Raw genomic sequence first — 17,880 nt, forward strand, 5'->3', positions numbered from 1 at the left:
GTCAGCCACAACAACACAACATGAGACATAAAGTAACAAACAGCTTTAAGATCATGAAATAAAATTTTATATAAAAACTGACATCACTCCGATCATGTTGTTCATTCTATACAAAAACGTGTGTAATTTCAGAAATACAAAGATTTCAAATTTTATCACAAAACTTTGATGAGCTGATAAATTTATCACCAGTTCCTTCTGCACATTTCTGTAAGGTCCATATTTCCTTTACAGTCCTATTCACAGAAAAACAAAGGAGCACTGGTCAGGATTGTGTCGCAGGTTTCACAGCCACAGAGACGTTCAGGGACCTCAGTCTTCCCCTCCCCCTTCAGTTTCCATTTTTCCCATTATTTCCTCCAATGCTCCTGCCTTTCGCGGCTTTTTGGAGGCCACTGAAATGAGGAACAAATAAGTTGTATGAAAAAAAACCGAGTATAGAGCAATTACATCATTTCATGGATAGTATTTGTATGTAGATTTACCATGAAAATGCTCGGCTGTTTTCCGTCTCAGTGTTTCCACAGTTTCCTCAGCATCGGCCCACTCCAGCACGAGGCGCCTCCCGTACAGATGGGTGCTGTGGCACAGTGCAGCAAATGCTTTCTATGGAGAAAACAGGCACATAGAATTTAAGATCATAGCATAATATTGTACAACTTACTATACTGTAGCAATGGAGGGGCTCTGTGTGCCCTAAATATGCACCTTTTAGGCTATTACCTTTCAGAACCTAAATCAAAATCACACACAAACCTTTGCATCCTGTTTGGTGAGGAAATCCACAAAGCCAAAGCCTCTATGTTTCCCTGTACCAGCTGCTTTTTTCGGTAGGCGGACCGTCTTCAGCTCTCCGAATGTACTGAGAGAACAGAGGCAAGAAATCAGAGCGTTAATGAATTATCTCCATCTCAACCTTTCTCTCATCGAAAAAAAAAAGTTGTTTGTGTGTGACCCCTACCTGAAGAGTTCTCGAACTTCCCTGACACTGGCCTGGAAGGGAACATTGCGCACAAGGATCTTGGATCCGGTCGGCTTCTTCTCCAGTTGCTTCCTCTTTCTGGACACCTCGGTCACCCTGCACAAGGGGAAAAAGATTAAATGGGTAGCGACGACAGGAAAAGTTTACATGACCCACAAAACATCAAAATCAACATGTTAAAGTAATGAAAAGCTTTTACTTTTATGCACATTTCAGCCAATACTGATCATTTTAGTGCCCAATTCCACAAGAGGAGTTAACATGTCATAATGACACTGTGAACACCTAAAAACACTAGTTCCCAACAGTCCTGATTTACCACTTTACCTTTTTAATTACATTTTTACTTTCACAGTTTTTTAAAAACACATGCAATTGCAGCTTTTATTGAACAATGTTTACTAAATCTTACTTTGTGGCTCTCTCAGAAATCTTCAGCTCTAACTGGTGATCCTCCACAGAACAGTGCTGGAGGACGGTAGAGAATAAGAGAATGTACATAAAACCAGGTAGTGGAGAAAGGTTGACAAGAGTTTTAATGTGGAAATGGAGCTGGTACCTGCAGCTGCCTCAGGGCCTTCTGTGCTCCCTCTGCCGTCTGATACTGGACAAAGCCATAGCCCATGGACAACATCTTTCCTGAGAGTCAGAAGAAAAACGCAGGGCGGTTAAGTCACCAGCTGCTCTCCCTAAGCATGACAACATTCACAGAGAGGAAGATATTCCCTTCTCAGAGAATCACTGTGAGTCTGTAATCTTACTTTGGATGATAATGCAGAAAAATATGACAAATGCACTGTTGAGTGTTTTTCTCACAAATGAAACTCCAATAAATCAATATTCATTTTCAGATGAGGGATTCCATTTCTTTTTGATACCTGATTTATCTTTCTTCTTGGAGATGGTGCAGGATGTTACCTTGCCACATTTGGAGAATGTCTACAACAGACAAATACAAGATATATAGCAGAGTTGTATTTATGAATTACAATATTGCATATGAATGAAATATGACCCACCTCCTGTAGCTTCTCCTCTGTTGTGCTGAAATTAAGATTCTTAATGAAAAGTGTGGAACCAGGAGCAGAATCCTCCTCTTCCTCCTCCTCTTCTTCTTCCTCTTCCGCCTCCTTCTTGTCTTCTTTCACTGCCTCCTCTTTCTCTGGTACTTTGTTAGACAGATACAATACATATTTTAGATATCAATTTAATTTTATCTCCTGCATGTTTAAAAAAAACAAAATTTGAGAAGAGTGGGAAGATTATGAGTCTGTGTTGGAGGGATTCTACCTGGTTCTGGTTTGGCTGCCACAAACACGCCGACAGGTGCCCACTCCAAGTACAGCGGGACATGTTGAAACTACAATAAGAAGGAAATAAAAGTCTTCAGTGTCTCCTCTCAACACACACTGAATGGGCAGCCTATGCAGGTGAAACACAACACACACACACACCTTGCTGTAGGCCAGCTTTGTAAAGCCTCGTTTTGCTTCAGTCGGCTCCAGGAACTCGATGATGCCGGTGAGGCCTGACGGTGGCAGCAGCACTCGACCCAAAGAGCCGTGAGGAGAGAAGAGTTCCTCCAGCTCTGATACAGAGACTCCAGTTGGAAGGTTTTTCACCAGGATCACAGTTTTACTCCTCTCTGCTGCAGCCTGGACACCGGGGCGGGGGGCACAAACACACAACAATATTAACCATAGCTACGAGAGTAAAGGCTCCATAAAGCAGTGAAGTAATGTAAAGTACCTGACTGAAGGAGTCCAAACTGACACTGTTGTCGAGTAGGAACTGTCTAGTCTCCTGGACGATTTGTGTTTCTCCCAGAGCCATCCTCACTGCAACACTTCCCTTGGCCTCCTGCAGGGGAGGGCAATAACCAAAGAGGAGGGATGCTTAATGTGTATTCTGCTTTACAATGCACATGCTGTTATAACCATTAATATATAAAAAAAACAAATAGAATGCAGTGTCACACACATGGTCCAGAACTTGGCTTTTTGTGGTGTTGTATTTTTCAGCAATAGCATCTGCCACTGCACTTGTGCCGACGAACAGGGTGTTCCAATTGTGTGAACTGGAAAGAAGCAGAAAGGTCATGAGTAACTTTAAAGAAAAACCACAAAGAAGCAGAAGAGACCTGGGACGTTTACCTGGAACTTGAAGCTTTATCCTTAGCATCTTTTTGTCGTTTGTAAGTTGAAGAGCCCGGACCACCAGCATCTGAGGATTCAGCCTTTTCCTTCTTCACAGTGGAGGGAAGCAGGTGAAGCATCCTGCCCTAAAAGCAAGAGAGACAGAACCTTTTAAACCTGTACATCTACTATATCTAGAGGTGCACATCTTCTAGGGAAGAGATCTAAAAAATCTGTTTGAGATCAAATACCTGAAATATGTGTCCATCCAACTGAACAAGAGCTGTCACTGCATTCTCTGGTATCATGTAGGTGATGAAAGCAAACCCTTTAGGTTTCTTTGTCAGATTGTCGATCGGGAAGAGCACTTCAGATATTGGACCTGTAAAGATGGTAAATTTAGAATAAACTCGGAAAGGAGAGAACTTATTTCTGCAGGGACAGGCTTGTGTGCGTGTTTTTTTCTCTCTCACCATGTTTAGCAAACAGCTCATTGATCTCTTCCTCTGTGCAGGTGTAAGGCAGGTTTCTGACAAAAAGTCGACCGGACTCTGCAACATCTTCCTCCTCCTCATCCTCCTTGAGCGTCCTGGTGAAGTTTCTGTCAATTTCTTTTTCCTTTCGGTCCCTCTTGCCTTTACCCTGATTACCATCGATGCAGAACACCTCGATGTAACGTCCCCCTGAAATCACAGACACAACGTGTGACATTTTAAGACAAGGGAGATGTAATGCAGACAAAATGTCAACACAACGGTCTCAGACATTTTCTTAATTAACAATATTGTTCTCTTTGTTTGTCAATTAGCAAATCTGGGACAAATGAGTATTCAATATTGTTTATACAAAATCTTAACAGCCAGCAGTGGAAGATATTTTGACCACCACCTCCTGTCATATCTCCAATGACATGCAGCAAAACATTATGTACAGAACAGAAATAAGTACCTATATAGTCTTTATTCTTCTTCAAGGCCTTTTTCACCTCTTCTTCAGAATGTAAGTCCACGTACACATAACCTGAAACACACACATAAGACATCTGTGTTTTTACATCTGTGTAAAGTCTACATAGACATTTACAGTACTGTCATCATCATCATCTAACATATTAAAACATTTTCAGTAACTTACCTGTTCTATTCCCGCTTTCATTCTTCCCGATCCTGATGGCTGCAGGCTTCAGCGGGGTCATGAACTCTTTAATTTGTTGCTATTCACGTAACACATAAAAATAAATATTTTAGTCTCTGAAATGTCCTCAGTGTTTTAAAGCAGAGCATCTTCACTGCACCTCTGAAATCCCAAAACTCGTGTTCAGTCACCTCTTTAACGTTGAAAGGAGCTCCTCTCAACTTCACTGTGAACTCTGTCGTTGGCTCCATCTGGAACAAACAGATGAGTGTGTTAACAAATACAAACTGAAAGCAAACCCCGTGCTGTCCTGAGCTCTAATGTGTAACGATGGAGGTTTTTCAACACTCACCTCCTGTGTGGCAGTTTTCTTGACTTTTTTCTGCTTCTTATCCTCAGAAGAAGCTGAAAGTTTGGTCTTGGAGCTGTGTTCTCTTTCACCACTCTCATAGGCACTGTCTGCAGGCTGCACAGAACCAGGCTCCTCGTCTTCATCATCCCCTCCTTCATCATCATCATCCTCCTCCTCCTCATCCTTCTCTACGCTCTCCTCCATGGTGTCGTCTGTCTGTGCCACCTTCGACCGCAGGTAATCCATATCTGACAAACCAGACTTCAATGCTTCTTTAGTGGCACCTGAAAACAAAAACATGCCACTCGTATTTAATCCAGTCGATTATATCTTTGCATTCATACTGTAAAAATGTCTATAACAGCAATATGTAGAATTGTGGCAACCATACACTGCAATTGCAAGTGTACAAGTTAAATTGTATTTTATTTGAGTATGTTTGTGTGAATGTTTGCTTTTACTATGTATATATGGTAGATCATACTATAATATATTATGTAATAATTCATATCCTATATACATGCATATATTCATTCTTACTCCTAGTTTTTTCTTTTTTGTCATATCCCATAAATGTTGTTCCAGTTCGAGGGCTACATCCTACAAAGTACATGGTTCAAAAACACTGGCTCTTGAAAAGACCTTGAGGCCAGGTTGAACCAAGTGCTCCTTAAATGAGACTTTAAAGTCGAATATTTGCAGGTTTACAACTGAGACCTCGTTGATAGTGAATGTACATTAACGGATTTTCCTGAAGTATCTTGTAAATCCAGACTTCAGAGGATCCAGCTGCTTAACTGGGACCAAGCTTTAAGCTGTGTACGAGAGGAAGGGACCCAGTATTACCAACCTTCATTTTCATCATCTTCCTCTTCGTCCTCCTCTTCCTCCTCCTTCTCCTCCTCCTCGTCATCCGACTGCTCTGAATCAAAGTTGAGGTAATCATCTGAAGCGACCTTCTTCTTGCCCTGAGTCTTTGTCTGTCCGCTGTCAGGAGGATCAGCTGTTTGCTGCAAAGTGTCGTTCGCCCAGGTCGGTACTTGGCTTCGATTCTGATGAACTGACAGAAACTCCTTGAACACCTGGTCTTCTTCCAGCTGAGACAAGAATAAAATAAAAAAACAGCATGTGTAAACAAATGATCAAATATCACAGGCAGACAGATGTTTATTGGATTTTGCAAGACTGATGCAGTATGAACCTGAGATTTAAATACAAGTAAACTATAATGCTGTAATCCCTCAAAGTAAGACATTCTCACAGGTATACTATAAAGACAGGAACATGGATGTTGTAGATACGTCAATGCTGAAAATGAATTGATGGCTTGATAAATCTGTGAAATTAAATGAATGTATACTCAACTCTAAAGTATGCAAATGTGGCACGGGTGATTAAGAGCTGGTTATACTCTGATTATTTATTGTTGCTATTGTTGTCCATATAATACTAGAGTTTTGCTACTAAAATGAAAGAAATACCATAAACATGTTTTTGTTTACAACACAGTTATAGAAGCAGCTTGTTTTCTCACATGTTACATTTTTAAAAACAGACTAAACTCAGTAGGTATTTGATCCAAGAGTGAAATCTTTGAAGTGACACACACTGGTATCTAAACACAATGCAACGTGCACATTTTGGTTGGGACCAAAAAGGATTCACATATCGTCCACATTCAGATCTTATATCACTAACATTAAACTCCAAGCAAATGTAGCTGCTGGATTAACTCACAATTCCAAGTGCTGGGTCGACTTCCTTTTTCTGTTCCTTCTTTTTCTGAAGACAGAATTAATAAAGACAAGATTTTTCAGAAGACATGACAGAACTTAACATTGTACTCCACCAAGACAAATGAATACACCGTGGCTACAACAGATAATGACATAGAAAGACTTTTTAGTATGATTAAAACGCAGGGTTGATTTTCCTCCTTGTTTCCCTCTGGAGATAATCGCAGAGATCCAGACTTGATGTGATCTCTCTCTAGGTTAGTGTGTGCAGGTACCTTCTTGCTGTCAGCGTCTGCGGTCACGGAGGGTTTGTCCTGGCCTGATCTCTGCGTGTGTTTACTCCACGCTTTTGCCTTAGTGGGGTCTCCAAACGCTTTACACATCTCCACCTGGAACAAACGACAACCACGGGTTCACATGTGGAACAAATCTCATTAACAACCACAACAGGAGGAGGAGATGCGGACGTCTCACCGTGACTCTGGACATGTCCACGAAGCTCCTGTCGAAATGTTTCAGGGCTCCGTTCGCATCCTCTTCGGTTTTGAAGCCCACGAAGCCGAACTTGCGGAACTTTCCGTCCTTGGTGAACTTCAGAGCGCAGTCAGTGACGGTGCCGAAGGCCGCGAACATGGACCTGAACCGCTCCTCCTTCATCTGCACACACACGCACACAAACACAGAGAGAGACACACACAAAGACACACAGACACAGAGAGACAGAGACAGAGACACACACACACACACACACACACACACACACACACACACACACACACACACACACACACACACACACACACACACACACACACACACACACACACAGAGAGAGAGAGAGAGAGAGAGAGAGAGAGAGAGAGAGAGAGAGAGTTAACACATCTGCAGGTGGACGCCACCAACATGCGGCTTTATGCTGACAAACAACATGGCGGACAACTCACCCCGTTGGGAAGGTTTTTAACGATGATTCTCGACATGGTTACAACACGTTTTAATCCAACTACAGAAGCAGAAGAGAAGCTTTTGAATAAATGTCAACAGACGAGCGTGGACGTGCTACCAGGCCGCCATGTTGAGAAGGAGGAGCGTCTTCTTCTTCGTGGCGTTACTCTCATTGCGCACTACCGCCACCAACTGGTATGGAGTGTGGTCCGGGAAATCTACTCATACACTGTCTAAATGGAAAATAAATAAATATTCTCCGTTAATTTTGTTCTTCTGAGATATTGAAACAAAATAGATAACCTTCTCTCCAACACTTCTTTGTAAAAGATCATGTAAATCTAAATTTAACTATAATACCTTCCCTCGGAATTATGCAGTCTTAAACTGTATTGATATTCCAATCAATACTTAAGAGGTACATTGCCACTGGACAACTCAAATATAAAAAAAAAAATAACTCTATTAACTTTTCTTATGCTTATTTTTAAGTTGTTATGTTGATTACTATATGTTGTCCTCTATCAATATTGAATAAAATGTTCTTACTTGTGTTAGTACTTCTATAATTTAAGTGGTCTACACATTTGAGATACTTTTACTTGAGTATAAATACTCTTTTATCCTTTCTCTAAACTGCACTTCAATTCATTGGAGAAAATTGCATCATCAAATTATTTAACATACTTCTTACTTCATACTTCTTACTTCTTACAATTTTACACATTGTTAGCTCGTAATCATGATGCATTGTTTTTGATTACCTTATCCAACAGCACATACAATAGTTAGAGTCGGCTCCACCTCAACCAGCTACGACTGTGAAGTTGTACTCACATATAAAAGCACCCGTCAAAATAATTCAGTTATATTGTTAACAGTCACAGAGGCCAGTTTGTTTTCATGGTAATTGCATTAGACCACTGTTACTTTAGAGTCCGTGAATTAAAGCACTTTGTGTTGCCTTGCTCAAAGGTTCAACGCAAATACCATATAAAAACATTTAGCTAATAATAATTCAGTGACATGCTTAAAGCACACATTTACTTTTAATGGAGGATATTTTTTCTTGCAGTATTGCCAGTTTAACTAAGAAAGGAATGGACATGATGATTTTGTGTAAACTTCAAGACCAAAGTAATCCACAACCTTATTCAATCATTTATAATAACAATAAGTCAATTTTATTTGTATAGCATTATAAAAAATACTCAAAGACACTAAACATAGGATTATAAAAAGAAACAGAGAAAGCAGATAAAAGTGAATAACTATAAAATATACAGTGCAGCCACACATTAAAATATAAGATACATTTCATAATCAAACATTTTAATTCTAAACAAATCTCAGGAGCAACAATCTTCAACAGTGTATATGGAATGGATGTTGTGAATGGGTCCCAGGGTGAATTTGTGCCCGGTTTCCCCTCACAGGTTAATCCGGCTATGCAAGTTAAGTGCTCATGACTACTTGTTGCACCTGGCTGTCTACATATTTCCTGCTAAGTTAAGCATGGCATTAAAATCAGGAGTTATGTCTCATTAATGTATGAATGAAGCCCCCGAAGCACATTACTAAGACTACAAGCGCTTACGAGCCAGATCGGAAGTTCGAATCAAATTTTTTGTGAATTGTGCTCATCACACGCCACAGATTTCATTAGATGAAGTTGTGCTGTCAATTGGAAAGAAACTGAATTCCAACTAAATTTCAAAATCTAATCTGATCTCAACTGGCTACCGTGCTTCATTTTACATGTAAGCCTATTATAGGATTTTGAAGGTTGAGCCAAAGTATTCACAACCAGTGCTCTGTAGGATTCGTGAAACAAATCGACCACCCACCTTTTATTGCTTCTATTTTTTAGCAAAAGCAATTGGACAACAAAACAATTTATTGGACTGATTTTGATTTTTTTTAAAGAAACATTGTCATGTTTTTTGTAACTGGTAAAAAAGACACAGAAGCATAGTTATGCTGTTATGGTACAATCAGGAGGTTATTCCAGTTAAATTTGATTTGAATCCATTTAACCCTGAAAGAAAATCTAATTCACATCAAGAAAGATGATTCAAACAGCTTTTTCTGTACTTTTATGAAGTAGTTTTCCACCTGAATAATGTTTTGTGTATTTGATAATCATATTTAGGGCATCTTACAATAGTTAGACATACAATAAACTCAAATGCTCTCACCACCCTCTGTAAAAACATGCATTATGTTTGTGTGTGGCCTTTCTCCGTGACAAACTCTTCAATGGAGCCTTTGTTCTTGAGGTCACATCCCAGACTGAAAGGTTGAAACATCAACAGCTGTAATTGTAAAAACTCCATGACATAATCACAGTTTTTCTTAAGTGGATCTTTATTGGAAAAAAAGCTTTGATTGTTCAACCGCTGAGTCAGGGGTTAGGTTTCATATAGAAGTTGATAACAGTGTCGTTCCAGCACCATCAGCTCTGCTGGCCTTTCTGTGGTTGGAGGACTGGAACTCCCTCTGGATCTCAAGGAAGGTTTTGTTCTTGGTTTCAGGGACGACCAGGACAATGTATATTGCCACCAAGGTGCAGACTACCAAGAACACCAGGAAACAGTACTGCTGCAGCCCGATCTGTGCAAATAAAACAAAAAGTGACTCGACCTCTTGCTTTTTAACTTCCTCCACCAAGGAAGTTATCTTGTTATGTTTGTTTGTATGTTGTTTTGAAAACTACTGGACAGATTACTATGAAACTCAGTGGAGGGACGCAGTACATGCCAAAGATGAACCTGTTAAATTTGAGTGTGGATCCAAAACAGGGGCGGATCCAGGATTTTGAGGTGTTTTTCAACATTTTAATTTATATCTCAGAGAATGATTCATGGATCTTGATGAAAAACAATGGGACTGGTATTTATGAGTGTGTGCAATTTGGTGCAGATCTAAATTAAAACCGTGAGCTACTAATTCTAAGTAGGGAGACTGTTGGGCCTTGGCGGAGGTCGGCACTCCATTGAGTACCAGTCTGTGCAGGAGATAAAGAAGATATATTGTCATTCATTTTTGGAAACCTACCACGATAAAAGGAAAGACCATGCCGATGAAGAAGAAGCTGAGCCAGTTCACGGACCCTGCGATCATGTACGCTGCGGGGCGCGAGGTTTGTGTGAATAGTTCAGTGGTCAAGATGTTAGTTACGCCACCTTCACAGAGGAAGAAACATCAAAAGAAAAACACTTCTTACTTACAACCATTGTGCAACAGCATGTGTGGAAGAGAAAGTGACGACTTCAGCCACTTACCTGGTCCTAAGCCAAAACTCAGGATGAAAGCAAAAACACACGCCATGCTCAAGTACGGAAAGATTGGGCTGGCATTCTGATAGAAAGGAAATCACGAAAATGAATGAATACAAACTATATGGAAATAAATTAAATGTGTGTTTATACCATTTCGGGATAAATCACCTGAAAAGTGAGCGTCAGTGTGAATAAAATGCAGCAGATACTCATCAGTGTGTATCCTCCTGTAATGAGCAATTTCCTTCCCAGGCTTTCAACGAGCAAACCCTGTGAGACACACAGCACGTCACAAGACCGACAGCATGCCAGTTAACATTTCATTTGAGTTTTCACTCTGACCTTTTCATGGGATGTTCTCAGTTTAGTTCTGTCACATCCTGCTGCCCAGTATTTGAACTCAACGTCTGTTTCAGTGATTTCATTCATACTTTTGAAAACCTCGTAACTGTGTTAGATGTTTTACCAGTTTCCTTTTGCCATAGTCCTTGTGTGATAAGTTCTGGTGCTGTTCTTATTGTTATATACGACAGTTTCCACTTTGGTCAACAATAAAGTTATAATTTATTGAGTTTTAATCTATTTCACTTTCCAATAATTAATCCAACACATGAAGGTTTTATTATATATTGATAGTTTTTTTTTTCTGATTGTGCCTCTATCCTTATTCATCAGAGTCGTGTGAACATTTCAGCGTAATAATGTCAAACTCATACTTACACAAGTTAAAGCAGTGATGCATTCACAGGCACCCGTACCGACGGTCACATATGGTATCTTATCAGCGGGAATACCAGATTGTTTGAACACGTAGTCTGCATAGAAGTAAATCTACAGGATACATGGACAACGAAACCGAATTACAAATACAAAACTGAAGTTCAAGTTTTCAAATGAAGGAAATAGCATCAACATTGTGAAAGACAGCAGGAGACATATCAGCAAGTACATACAGCATTGATGCCGTTCAGCTGTTGCACAGCATTGAGCAGCATGACGGTGAGAAGCTGCCAGCGCACGCTGCGATCGGCAAAGAGCTCCCAGGGCTTCTTGGCCTGGAAACCTGCTAAATTACTCTTCTCCTTCTCGATATCCTCCAGCTCGCCATCACAGCGCGCACCCCCGTGCAGTTGCTTGAGGGCTGCCGAGAGTAAAATGATAATAATAACAACTTTGTTTGTATAGCACTTATCTAAACAAGGTTACACAGGGCTTCACACAAAAAAAAATCCATGGCAAAAGATGAATGAACTAAAATAAAAGGTTTTCAATTCAGTTCAATTTTAAGGGCCAGAGAGAGAGACCAGGAACAGTTGAGCTCCGTTTCATTATAATGAAAATAATAATATTAATCTTCAATTGTGCCTTGGCATCTTCAGGTGTTTCAGCCTTTTAATCGCAAAAACGTTAAAAGCTGAACCTGAGGGTAGGCTGAAGCTAAAAGTAAATCTGACTGGCTTCTAGCTTGTATGGCAGTACTATGAAAGCCATGTGGCTCACTCAGTAGATCAGACGTCATTACCTCTATGCCTTTTTTTTTAAAACAACACATGACACACACTGTGTTGTGATCTCTCACTCTTCTCCTCTGGTCAGGCTCTGAGGCAGGTTTTTGAGAGCCACATGAAAAGCTTTTCAGTGTCAAATCTGTTCCTTTTCACATCAACGCAGCATTTAAAGAACGTGATCACATGCCTGCACTCACAGCCATGAGGACGAACGTCTCTGCCTCTGGTAATTCTACACAAAGGGCGTCCTCAGCCTTTTTAACTGCACTGTCACGTGCACTAAATCAATCTTTGCACGACAAAGATAGAATCACACGAGTTTTGAAATGGGGCAAAACAGCGCAGAAGTCACAGTGCACGTTCACCTTTTTTGCACCCTTCTGTGTCTCCTTTGTCGATGAGCAAGTAGCGTGGGCTCTCTGGGAACCAGGGCAGGATCAGGAGCTGCATGATGGCTGGGATACATGTGGTGCTGAGTAGGATGGGCCAGTACTCCTCTCTGCCCAGGAGCTCTCTGTAAAATCAACCAGAGATATCTGATCAACTCCCTTTTAGATCCAATGTAGACAAATTCTGATGGTTCACGTTAATATTTAATAAACTAGGTCAGGGTGTCCAGGGTCAGGGTTAGGGTTAGGTTTAGGCAGTGTGTCCAGATTTACTTGAGGCCAATGATTTGTCCAGTCAAGATCCCACCAGTGATGAAAATGGAGGTTCCCATTCCCATGGTTCCACGAAATGCAGTTGGAGCAATTTCCCCCAAATATAGAGGTTGAACACAAATGCCAATGCCTGTGAAAATAAACCAAGATTTCATGCAACGCTTTAACTTTAGCTTTCATAAGTGAAGCCTTCACATGTGCTTCTGAATCACTCACCCGCATTTATTCCAGTGAGAAGACGTCCGATTATGAGTAATTCAAATAATCCTGTGGGGTAACTCAGACCCATCAGCAGAGCAGCTGCTAAGGCAAATATGTTATTGACCAACAGTGTCCCTTTCCTGGCAAAACCACACCACAGTCATAAATCTTTAACACAGAAGAATGTAAAACAATATTTTTTTCAGTATATATATATATTTGTTTATCCATACCTCCCCAGCTTCACAGACAGTGTCCCACCAATTGTTGCCCCTAGGAATCCTCCTAACGTGAATATAGACACGATGACGGACCAGAGCAGGGTGAGACCATCGGGTGATATGTCGTCTTGGTAACGCTCCCTCCAGGTTTGGTTGATGAAATTTTGCACATACTGGAGATGAAAGGGGGAAAAAAAACAACACAAAGTAGCTGTTCAGCAGGAGAAATCAAAAATAACAAAGATATCCTTGTGCATCAGACACTGCTCCAGTGGAGATGAAGTGTATATTAGTGATGGAAAAATGTGATTTAGTAATAACAGCTGACTGAGATTAGTCGGTTTTGTCACATGAGCACAAAAATGTCCCCACTCGTAATGCTGTGTACTTTCCCACTGTGTTGTGAAGCATCTTCTATCTACATCTCATTCATAACATCATCATAACTTGTGCGTATTAAAACTTAAATACTATGTCGACAGTAGGATAATTACCACGGTGTTGTGAAGCATCGTTTAGGTTTTGCTGAAGCTGCATCTCATTCAAAACATAATAAAAAGAATAAAAACTACAATATAATGCAGACATAGTAGAGGCAGCGGGGTTCTTACCACTGTGGGTGCATTGATGATGGATATATTATATCCATACTGAAAGGTTCCTCCTATGCAAGCAGCACAAGCAGCCAGCAGCAGGGATTTGTTTGGAAGCTGCAAACAGAAAAATCAAGACAAGAAAATACAACTCGTTTTTAAACCATGGAGAGAAATCAGCATCTCTTCTTTCTCTTTATCTCCACGTACCTTTGGTTGCTTTTTATCTTTGCTTCCTTTAATAAGCAGTGGTTGGTATTCATCCAGGTATTCCTTTGGCATTTTGTTATTTTATATTTCTGTCTTTCCTTTTCCCGGATATCCTGCAGCCTACAGCCTGTCCTGTCACCACCGGGGAGGTTCGAAGTGACGGCGGGATGAGTTGGAGCTGCGCATTAGCAGCGCGGGTCGCTTGTGATTATGAGGACGCGGGGTGTGGAGAATCGGCTCCGTGAGGCCGCTCCACGTTTCATCGGGATTTCACGGCCGAGCTCAGCTGCGCCACATTCGCAGAACCATTCGCAGCATTCTCGAAACACCATTTCAAGAGAAGAAAGGAAAAAAGTTGCATGCAGCCTGGATGAGAGGATCACAGACAGCTGAGGGAGGAGGAGGAGGAGGAGGAGGAGGAGGAGGAAGAGGAAGCTACAGATTCCTTCATTACATCCTTCACACTGTTTTCACTCTCTCCATATGCGTCCTCTGTTTGGATATATATATATTTGCATATATTCTAAAACATATGTGTGTGTGTGTGTGTGTGTATGTATATGTGTGTGTGTGTGTGTGAATGGATACATATATACTGTATGTGCAGTATGTGTGTACTTAATGTATGTATGTCATGTATGTATGTATGTATGTATGTATGTATGTATGTATGTTTACATCTATATATTTATGAAAATTGGAAAACGAATTGAGAGAGATCTGTATCTGTCATTATTCCGGTCATGCATTAAAAAGTTATTGTTGATATGCAAGAAGGTTTAAGGTTTTAGGTTCTCTGTGTGTGAATCCATCAGCTGATCAACTTGGTATGTGCACGCTTGTGTGAGCGAGACAGAGAGAGAGCAGATAAGGAGAAGGGTTGAGGTGAGATGGTGTTATGCAGGATAGATGTTATCAGTGGTCACACTGGTGTTGTAAATAACAATTTACATAAGGGTGATTGATAATCATCTGTTGAATTTTGGCCTGTAGCTGCATCCTGCCATGATGCTGTGTTGTGTGACTGTCAGGAGTCACGAGCCCCCGGAACAGAGGAGTTCATTATTGATCTACTTTTGTAGAATCTGATCCTGGTTGGTTTGTTGCATAAGTCTAGGTATAAAATGTATTTATGATCTAATCATCACATCAAAGAATGAAAGATGTAGTTCGATTTCGTCTGGAAATGTTGGCTGCATCCGTTTAATATTATAATTTTGATACATCTCTCCATTTGTATTGTCTTCATTTATGTTGTAAATATTATAATTTTCTTGATGTACTCTTATACGCAACATATTGTACCTCTGTCCATCCAGGGAGAGAGATACACAGTTGTTACTCTCCCTGAGGTCTCTGTTTCTTTTCCTCAGTTATTCTTCACCCTAGTCGACGGTTAAAGGCAGAGGATATTGCTCCTTGTTGATTTGATTTGATTTGTGGCTAAGACACGAGAGGAGAGAGCAGAGGGGTGGGGGGGTAGTGGAAAAGAAGAGGAGGGTATCAGACACACAGTAGGTCACTCAGTTTGTCAGATTGGTCACAGATCACAGTCCCAGAATAGAAGCTGAAAATATGAGATCAGGGTTTGTCCATTTTCATAACTAAGCTCCAGAGATCCCGTGTGGAGATGGGAGAAACGTCCACAACCAACCAACACGTTGATTCTAAGAGTCATGTCTGGTCCCCTCCTGACATGACTTGTAGAATTGAGGCCAAACTGTTTTTCATCAGTACAGAAACTTGGTCCTCAGAGTCTTTTAGATATTTCCATGTCTCTCACTGAGAGGCGGCTTCCACTTGTCCCCTTTGCCACAAAGCTTAGATCACTATTTACAGAGTGTTGCCATGACGATTGTTGCTCTTGAAATGTTTCCCATCTCCACACCGGAGCTCAGCCACAGTGACCATCAGGTTCTTGGTCAGCTCTGGTTTATCTCATGATCATCAGTTTGGACGGGTTGTAGCCCGATTGTTCTTTTCCATGTAAGAATTTTGAAGGACACTATTTTCTTCCTTTAACGCAACAAAAATCTTATGTAGCTTTCTTTCTTGTAATGCAAATATATAGACATATGACAGAAGATCAATCAATTGAGGCAGACTGTGTAAAATCTTCTCAAAGATGACCAAGAGAAAATATGAGGCGCCCAGTCTAAATTTCAAATGTTATAAAGGATCTGATTAATAATTCCTTTTTGATATAAGTGCAGAACAATTTAAATTTTAGCATAAAGTTGCAACATAAAAAAAGTCTGATTAATTTTCTGAATACAAAGTTCCTGTACCAGACATTAGACCAGACCACTTCAGACAGTTGCTTATGTTCATAGGTCTTTCTTTCTTTTTTCTTTCAAGATTTTAGGCACAGCAATAACTAAGTGCTGTATAACCTCAGGAGCAGTGAACATGTGATGCACTGCCTCCCCCAGAGTATTTAGTGAAAACTGCAGCAGTTACAGCTTCACCATATCAGCACCATTAAAAAGGTAATTGATTGAAATGAGATATGCAAACAGTCAAACTACATGAAATGCTCATTACTGTGTGCACAGATTACATTTTATTTAAAATAATCACCACCAATATATAAATGAAACAAAAATCTATATTAAAATAAAACCTCATGCAATCTATTTTTGTTGATATTTAATAGCCACCTGCCTTTACAACAAACTGCTGCACTTACATTTCCTTATCACAGTCTATAAAATGAGGACTTTGGATACACAGATAGAAAAGATTTTATCTTTACATTTATTTTCATAAGAAATGCATAACTTCTACTGCTGCTTTCATTGTATCCAAAAACATTGATGGTGTTGACCTATTTCTCGATCCCCAAAATAAAGCCTGAAAGCTTTCGATTGAAACCTTATTCAGCAGGCAAACACAGTCAGAAGCTGAATTTTGAACGTACCTCTTTCTTTGGCGCAGTTTCCTCCGTGAAATTCATTTGTGAGGCTGCCGTGAAATGTTGTGTGAATAAACCATCCGAGCCGATTGTGAGGTGCAGCTTATGATTTCAGCTCCAAGGGGGAGACTCATTAACTCCTTAAAGCACATTGCTCGGCCTGAGGTAACGTTATCTGATATCTGAAGGTGAAGAGAGGACACTCAATTGAACTGCTGTACCCTTTATATGCCCACACATGCTTAAAGATTATTATTATTTTAAACATAAATAATTAGTTTACTTCAATTAAGGATTAAGTGGATATAAACTAGTTTTTAATGTGTTTAATTCATGTGCCATCTGCAGATCACTGCAGGCTACTAGAGTATAGCAGAATTTATACAACTGTATAAATGGTATGATCAGTAAGTTAAAATAGTTCTTTAACATATTTTGGCTGCAGGAAAAGAAACTGCTACAACAGGCTATAGCCCATTTTAGAAAGATGTGTTTATTTTCTCATCAGTAGAAAGTGTAAAAAGAAAATCAATCTCTTATTCTTTATAACGGACGTCTGTGACATTATTCAGTTACAAGGGTTGAAAAACTGACATCAGCCCATAACTACTACAAGGATTTTCATTTTCAGTTCATGCGGTTCTGCACACATGACCCAAAGAGTTGCATAGCTTTCTGCAAAAAAAAACCTTTTAATCCCGTAAGAGCCTCTAAGAATTTGTTATTTGGTCTTTTGATCCTTAAAGTGAAAGAAACTTGATATTTGCTCAACAATGAAGAGTTCTGTTTGAGTTTTGGGATTGGATCAGCTGCAACACGGACCCTGAAGCTTCTCCGCTGAAAGCAGACAAAGGAAAAGAAAAGAAAAATAACTTGTGGCAATAGTTCTGGTCACACAGTGTGATTCACAGCAAGCAGCGCTCCATCCAAATAAAACTATTTTGGATGTGATAACAAACAGAAATCACAGACAAAAGTAGGTCTGTAAACTTAGTCAGCAGAGAGT

General features: G+C 40.1%; 2 protein-coding genes across 3 annotated transcripts; both read right to left on the reverse strand.

Annotated features, from left to right (window-relative positions):
- Positions 1 to 44: 44 nt before the first annotated feature.
- rbm19 (RNA binding motif protein 19) lies at positions 45 to 7,442 on the reverse strand. Its single transcript, XM_035166117.2, has 24 exons — positions 7,284 to 7,442; positions 6,814 to 6,996; positions 6,615 to 6,728; positions 6,341 to 6,385; positions 5,454 to 5,700; positions 4,604 to 4,887; positions 4,443 to 4,502; positions 4,252 to 4,330; positions 4,066 to 4,137; positions 3,591 to 3,800; positions 3,369 to 3,499; positions 3,136 to 3,263; positions 2,963 to 3,059; positions 2,732 to 2,842; positions 2,437 to 2,637; positions 2,273 to 2,342; positions 2,002 to 2,150; positions 1,861 to 1,921; positions 1,542 to 1,621; positions 1,395 to 1,450; positions 962 to 1,078; positions 757 to 862; positions 486 to 606; positions 45 to 395 (listed from the first exon to the last, which is right to left on the reverse strand). The coding sequence occupies exons 1-24, from the start codon at positions 7,317 to 7,319 to the stop codon at positions 313 to 315; spliced, it is 2,841 nt and encodes a 946-aa protein (XP_035022008.2). The 5' UTR covers positions 7,320 to 7,442; the 3' UTR covers positions 45 to 312.
- Positions 7,443 to 9,633: 2,191 nt separating this feature from the next.
- On the reverse strand, positions 9,634 to 16,963 carry slc2a11b (solute carrier family 2 member 11b). Of its 2 annotated transcripts, XM_035164957.2 has the most exons (14): positions 16,881 to 16,952; positions 15,266 to 15,403; positions 13,961 to 14,279; positions 13,769 to 13,867; positions 13,170 to 13,330; positions 12,952 to 13,076; positions 12,736 to 12,865; positions 12,439 to 12,587; positions 11,519 to 11,706; positions 11,286 to 11,396; positions 10,734 to 10,835; positions 10,569 to 10,644; positions 10,342 to 10,469; positions 9,634 to 9,897 (listed from the first exon to the last, which is right to left on the reverse strand). In XM_035164957.2, exons 3-14 carry the CDS (start codon positions 14,030 to 14,032, stop codon positions 9,703 to 9,705), a joined length of 1,536 nt encoding a protein of 511 aa, XP_035020848.1. In that variant the 5' UTR covers positions 14,033 to 14,279; positions 15,266 to 15,403; positions 16,881 to 16,952; the 3' UTR covers positions 9,634 to 9,702. The 2 variants fall into 2 exon arrangements, with proteins under 2 accessions (XP_035020848.1, XP_035020849.2); XM_035164958.2 differs by lacking the exons at positions 13,961 to 14,279; positions 15,266 to 15,403 and having other exon boundaries at positions 16,881 to 16,963.
- Between the last annotated feature and the right edge of the window lie 917 nt (positions 16,964 to 17,880).

This window comes from Hippoglossus stenolepis, chromosome 9 (assembly GCF_022539355.2).
Source record: "Hippoglossus stenolepis isolate QCI-W04-F060 chromosome 9, HSTE1.2, whole genome shotgun sequence".
NCBI lineage: Eukaryota > Metazoa > Chordata > Actinopteri > Pleuronectiformes > Pleuronectidae > Hippoglossus > Hippoglossus stenolepis.

What these genes read in the sequence shown, in the direction of transcription:
- rbm19 (XM_035166117.2), bottom strand. Translation starts at nt 7,319, where the DNA reads ATGTCGAGAATCATCGTTAAAAACCTTCCCAACGGG. An exon ending in TGGATGGACACATATTTCAG is followed by an intron (nt 3,264 to 3,368) that starts GTATTTGATCTC and finishes TCTTGCTTTTAG; the next exon opens with GGCAGGATGCTTCACCTGCT. An exon ending in AGGCCCTGAGGCAGCTGCAG is followed by an intron (nt 1,451 to 1,541) that starts GTACCAGCTCCA and finishes ACCGTCCTCCAG; the next exon opens with CACTGTTCTGTGGAGGATCA.
- slc2a11b (XM_035164957.2), bottom strand. Translation starts at nt 14,032, where the DNA reads ATGCCAAAGGAATACCTGGATGAATACCAACCACTGCTTATTAAAGGA. An exon ending in CACAGAAGGGTGCAAAAAAG is followed by an intron (nt 11,707 to 12,438) that starts GTGAACGTGCAC and finishes TACTCTCGGCAG; the next exon opens with CCCTCAAGCAACTGCACGGG. An exon ending in GCATCACTGCTTTAACTTGT is followed by an intron (nt 10,836 to 11,285) that starts GTAAGTATGAGT and finishes TGTGTCTCACAG; the next exon opens with GGTTTGCTCGTTGAAAGCCT.